The sequence below is a fragment of the Morone saxatilis genome, unplaced genomic scaffold (genome assembly GCF_004916995.1).
Source record: "Morone saxatilis isolate NCDOM2014 unplaced genomic scaffold, NCSU_SB_2.0 Contig15, whole genome shotgun sequence".
NCBI classification, from domain to species: domain Eukaryota; kingdom Metazoa; phylum Chordata; class Actinopteri; family Moronidae; genus Morone; species Morone saxatilis.
The window spans coordinates 24935554-24942007 of NW_023339707.1; the positions used below are offsets into that span (position 1 = coordinate 24935554).

At 38.9% G+C, this 6454-nt stretch overlaps 1 protein-coding gene across 1 annotated transcript in view; it reads left to right on the forward strand.

Moving 5' to 3' along the window:
• Window positions 1-6108, forward strand: part of ccm2l (CCM2 like scaffold protein) — a 10961-nt gene extending 4853 nt beyond the window's left edge. Inside the window, exons 7-12 of the mRNA XM_035656020.1 lie at window positions 879-1025; window positions 1482-1545; window positions 2083-2239; window positions 3560-3698; window positions 4461-4608; window positions 5292-6108. Coding sequence (XP_035511913.1) covers window positions 879-1025; window positions 1482-1545; window positions 2083-2239; window positions 3560-3698; window positions 4461-4608; window positions 5292-5424 — 788 coding nt within the window. The 3' untranslated portion in view covers window positions 5425-6108. The remainder of the gene's footprint in view (window positions 1-878; window positions 1026-1481; window positions 1546-2082; window positions 2240-3559; window positions 3699-4460; window positions 4609-5291) is intronic.
• The last annotated feature ends 346 nt before the right edge of the window (window positions 6109-6454 follow it).

The following is a 6454-nucleotide window of genomic DNA, read 5'->3' on the forward strand; positions in this document are numbered from 1 at the left end:
TGAAAAGTCAGGGATCACCAACGTCATTACAACTCATCTTAAAATGACAACAATCAATCTAATGATGGTTGAGATACAGTAATTTCCTTCTGGAGTAAAATGGACCAACTAAACTCACCATCCCTAGAGCTCTGCTATTAGAGAACAAAAACCCACTAACAGTTGGTGTGTGTTTGCCTAGAGCTGATCGCTTGTAAATATCACTGTGGACATTCAGTCCGGTCTGATATTCAGACTCGAGAAAAAAAATAACAGTGGCAGGAAATAAACCAGTGAAAAGAGTTCTTTCATTGGGGCTCACTAATCATTTGGCTCTCGTGTTGCAACCGTGGAAAGTAGGGCAATACTGATGATGCACAAACACACACACCCATACTAAGACTGTGCATTGTTGCATAACCTGAAGCATTACATCACATTTACAACAGAGTAGCTTTGTCATTGTGTGTGTCTGTGTGTGTCCTGTGTGTGTGTGTGTGTGTGTGTGTGTGTGTGTGGGTCATTGTTATCATTGTCCCCAGAGCAATTATTTGTTTGGACTGGCAGCAGTGGTGTGTCATTGTTTAACTGACTCAGATTTAGCTCACAGACTCCAGTCAAGTTTTATTACAACTGCTGCTGGTTTGGCTTTTGGTGGTTGCTGGTTCCAATCTCCACTCGTATTACTGCGTGTGTGCCCTCACTGCTACAGTGAAGCTGCTCACACAGGAGAACCTGTTCAGTAGACTCATCAAAAGGGAACTGAGGGCAACATCAGTGTTCAGAAGATTAAGAAAACTTAATAAGACGGCACATTTTTGACGTCAACATAGGTCTGATGTCAGAAAAGGTTGCAGATATTATTGATGTGATAACTAATTCAGAGTGATGTGTGTGTGTATGTGTGTGCATGCAGGATGCCGCAGAGGAGTACTGTTCTCTGATCTGTCAGATGTTCCAGATCATTTACGGCCATCAGACCATCGAGTGTGTCGACAGAGCGGGGTTTCACCACTCCATGCCGGACCGCTACTGGCTGCAGAGGAGTGAGTAACACATACGTTTTCTCTATGTGAAAGGTAGAGCAAAGACATTCTTTTACTTTTTTATTATTAATTTAAAAAATACATTAATTAAAGGGTCTTTGCCACGCAGTAATTACTTCTCAGATAATCTGATCAAAATGTATAAGGTTAAATACATTTCTAGTTGCTTTTGGTCCTGTTGGTGTGAAGTGCCACTGTCCTTTTTCCCAGAGGGTGAACCATTTAGATTTTAATGACTTCATGAGCTTTTTTTCAGCATCACCCTCAGGAAAATCTTAACATTTTAGCTCCACAGGTAAGACTTTAGGAACCACTACATAAATCATCAGTTGGTTGTTTGTTCTGGCCAACACATTTCATTAAGTTTTAATGGATACTGCAGCCTCTGTGGGGATGCTAAAAAAGCTTTAGACTTAACCTGTCTGTCTCTGTCTGTCTCTGTCTGTCTCTGTGCAGGTGACAGCTGTCTCACTGACATGTCCTACAGTTATGATCCAGAGTTTAGCTGCTGCAGCTCATAGTGAGTGACATTTCACCTTGACCGAAGCTGTAACACTTAGCGTCTCCAGAACAGTACAGTATGTTCAATTCACAACACTTCGTGAACAGCCTTGAAATTTTTACTACCTGAAATAACCTCATTACCAGCTGCTCTGTTTCTGGGTTTATTCATATTGTCCAAACGGAGAATGCATTTTAAGGAAAGAGAGGGCCCCATCTATAGTGGTGTGAATGTCTGGGAGAATCTATGTGCAATTTCACAATAAAAGCCCAGAGGACTGTTTTGATTCCTATATGATTGATCATTTAGAGACAATGACTTTTATTAACTGTAAATATGGAGGAAATTTGAATAGTTGACTTGATAAATAACATACTACTTACGCTACTGTAGCTAGCACAATAAATGACAACAAATTGACATTTGATCAACAGCTGTTGGCTTCTAGCGACTATAAACCTGCCAAACACATCTATCCATCTGTCTGTCCATTAGTCTGTCTATATTAGCTGCTGATATTGTTTCCCACCTCCCCTCCCCCCTTCTCTCTCTCAGTGATGGTTCCCAGGATGCCTTTGAGCTCTACTATAGTGAGACATACAGTGAGAGTTCATCTCTCTCACTACAGGACTCCCATCGCAGTCTGGCTTCAGTCAGTGATGGAGGAGACAGTAATCCCGCCCTGATGCTGATGCAGGAGTACATGATCACTGTGAGTGTGTGTGTGTGTGTGTGTGTGTGTGTGCATGGCTTCAGTGGCCACTGTTCCCCATTATAATCCATAACAAACGAAACAAAGCTTGCATGAAGCAGAATAGATTTCCACTCCCAGTATTCAGACTGGAGGGTGAATCCAGTGAAATGCAGGCTGACATTCTGTTATATCACAGACAACGTTGTGTATGTGCTCCATAAGACTTTAAAAATGAACAATTAAACATTGAAAACAGGACTAATACAAACTCCTTCAGATTTTCAGATCAGATTCTTCTGTTTTCAGTTTATACAAAGTAGTGTGCAATATGCAAAGAAGTATGAGAAATAAAAGACATCTATTCTGTCTGTCATCTGTCTATTCTGGATATGAGCTATAGCACTATAGCTTTAATCCAGATACGCAGGTCAACCAAAATTATATGCAAACTGTATTTCTCTAGACGAAGCAGCTTTGAGTCATAATCTCCATGGTTTGTTAGCTAGGGCACAAGTTAATGTAAGACACCAAGCAATTATGTAGCTAACGGCAACTAATAAATCTTAGCTCGCAAGCTAACAAATGTTAGCTTTAGCTGTGTGTAACATGCTACTGCTGTCTGAGCTTCCTTCTGTTTTCTATTTTATCTTCATGGCATCTCAGATTTAAAGGGGTAAAAAAAAGCTTTCTGTACTCAATGCAAAACTAAAAACAACGTTTTAAAGGACCAGTGTATAAGATTTTTTGGCATCTTGCTATGCAGTAGCAGATTACAACCTGCTCGATTCACCTTCCCATTCCAAGCGTGTAGGAGAAACTACGGTGGCCACGAAACTTGAAAGTTCCCAGGTATAGCCAGTGTTTAGTTTGTCCATTCTGGGCTACTGTAGAAACGTGGCTGCCTCCATAGAAGAGAACCCACTCCCTCTGTAGATATAAACAGCTCATTCTAAGATAACTAAAGCACAACAATACTTATTTTCAGGTGATCATACACTAATGAAAATGTACCTATGAGTATTATTTTCCATTTGCGCCAATCCTTATAAATGTTACACACTGGACCTTTAAATGTTGGTCTGTAATCGGGCCTTAACTGCAGCTTGCAGCTATTTCTTGTTGTTTTGTAACTTCTCCCTGACCCATGTGGGTGTTACATTACATGTCACCTAATTTATTTATCCTCCAATTTTATTATCTTAACTTATTAACTGACATTGACTGCAAAAGGGTTTTCACAAGCAGAACAGAAACATTTTGTTGACTGTGTGCAAGAAATACTATCTGCATGTTTGTATGCTTTTCTCAGTCTCTCTTTGTGTGTGTGTGTGTGTGTAGCTGCGTAACAAGCTGAGTCCAGTGGAGTTGCAGCACTTTGCGGTGCTGCTGAGAGAATACAGGCTGGGATCAAACATCGACCACTTCTGCTCCGAGCTGCTGCAACTGTACGGAGACAACCGCAAGTTCCTGCTACTGGGTGAGAGAAACAGAGATAGGCAGGGAGAGGGAGAAAGAGACACACACACACACACAAACACACACACACACACACAGAGATCTCATTAACGGACTGAAACTGCAGTGAACCACAACCTACTATGTATACTGTTTGTGGTAGTTTTGCAAATGAAAATGTGTGTGAACTCTGTGCTCTATAGTGACGTGTGTCTGTGTATATTAGTTTGCTGTATGTGTGAGTGTCTTCAGCATGTGTGTGTGTGTTTACCGCAACAAATTCAGCTCTGACCCACTTCCACTGAGGAAACCACAACTTCCTGTTTGTGAGTAAGTGAGTGAGTGAGAGACAGAGAGAGAGTTGATGTACAATGTTTTTCACCACACCCTGTTAATGCTCAGTGTGCTGGTGTGTAATCACTATTATGAAAGGGTTAGGAGGAAGAAATCAGCAAACTCACTGAGACGCTTTGAAGCACGCAGACTGAAATTTAATCCCAGAGTTCATACTTAAGAGAGAAAGAATTAATTTAAACAGCATTACAGCTGCATGTGTACATTAAAACAACTATGTGTGTCTTGTACACATACATACACAAAATATGGCATAGTCATTGCCTGACTGGGAAGTCTTTCAAAGCAGTATGTGTACAGTGTGTATCTGTAAGGTTCATGTTCGATGTCCAAAGTTTCACATGACTAAAACTACTTGATCAAGTTAGTTTGACTAAAAGTGTTTGATGTAAACGGTTTCAATACAATACTCATTATCTTTGTATTCCAGGCATGCGTCCATTCATCCCAGACAAGGACGTTGGGGTGTTTGAGAATTTTCTGGAGAGCATCGGCATCCGGGAGGGTGGGATTTTAACTGATAGCTTTGGACGCATCAAACGCAGCATGAGCAACATGTCGGCTACGGCCATGAGAGGGTATGTAGGTCAGGACGTGTAGACTGATCTGTAATCGTCTCACATTCCTGATTTTAGTCAAACTGAAGAGCAACAACCTGTGGGTCATTACACCGCATGACCTTTTTTCACATGTGCATCATTTTTATTTATGATTTAAAATCAATAATGAATAAAACTCAACAGGTTTCACAAAAATGTTGATGAGCTCATAATAATAATTTCAATATTTATTCTCTTTGAGTATCAGCATGTAGGGTTTTTCTTTACACAGGTGGTAGCTCATGCACATTATTAGTATGTTTATCATTGTGGTTAACATTACTGTGTCATTTTCTATCCATTAGCAATTTAAAATAACCAATAAAAAGCTAAGACACAGCATAATACGGAATTCTATTGTTCTATTATTCTATTAATGGCCCTATTATTATTAATATTATTATTATTATTATTATTATTATTATTATTATTAACTTTCTCAATATTTTGAGAGAGTTTGTCATTAAAATATAAAAAATAATAACATTTTTTCCCGTTACATTGGTGAAAATGGTCTATCATAGAACACACAACAAATTATTTTATTTTTGTAGGAATAAATGTGAATTTCCCTGTAAGATGAAATTCCTTCTCACCTGGAAAAACAAGAAGTCAGAGGGATGAAGTAGCATTTACATAATCTGTTATATCCCCCCCAGCAGGTATGACAACTCCTCTGTGGCCTCAGGATCTCAGGAATTCAACCGACGCATTACTGACATCACCCACGACATCCAGGCGCTCGGCTTCCAGGACACACACGGAGACATCGAGGAGGAAGACTACTACCTCTGATGGAGAGAGAGGGAGACAGTTTGATTCTTTCTTGAATTGACATTGTGTTTTAACTTTGAATCTGCCCACGTGCATCTGAGCGAGAGCAGCAGTTCACTGCATTATTAGACAAAAAAAATGAAAATATTGTCTGACAGAGTAGGCTTTAATGTGACAATGTAATTCCTGCTCTGTGCACGGATATAACAGCAGGCAACAAATAAAACCAACAAGTGAGGGAAATAACACAATAGTATGTGTAAGTTATTCTGTAGAAAAACAAATCTGTCCTAATGCAGTTTAACTCAAAGCACAATGCAGTTTCTTCTTTCTTTCTTTTTTCTGTGCATTTACTGTATGAGATATTGATATACAGTAAATGCACAGAAAAAAGGATTAAAGAATGCAAATGTTATTTAACTTCCTGGTTTTAAATTGCATCATTGCTGCTACAATGAAAACAAAACCTCCACAGATTCATGCATCTTCTATGTATATATTCATACGTATAAATAATTAACCTGAATGAAGAAGAATTCCCTCCTGTGGCTATTATTTAAGACAGAAATCTTAATCTGACTATTTCATCATTATAAAAGATATAAAAATAAACCACAAGACATTTTCAGAATGAGCAGTATGTTTATTACTGTTTTATCAGTAGTGGAGCCTCAACAGTACTGAATAAAGAGCCTGAGCACTGTATTCCATTTCTTATTTTTATTGGATGTGTAATTTGCATAAAAATATAAATGTTTAATGCCATGCATCAGCATTAAGGGGCCTTGTGTATAGCTGGAAAAAATAAATGCAAAACCATTTTCCAATCCATTTTTAATTTAGTGTTAATGGTAAGCCTGTTTGCATAAACTTAAGGCCTCTAAATAATTAATAAAGCTGCTGGTATTTACTGGAGGGATTGTAATACCTAACAGTCACCACATGGAGGCAACTGAGGATAAAAGAGCTGATTAACATGCCTGCTACTGAGCTAAATGCTCCGCTACTTGGGAGCAAGTATAGCTTTAATCCTAGATAGATAGATAGATAG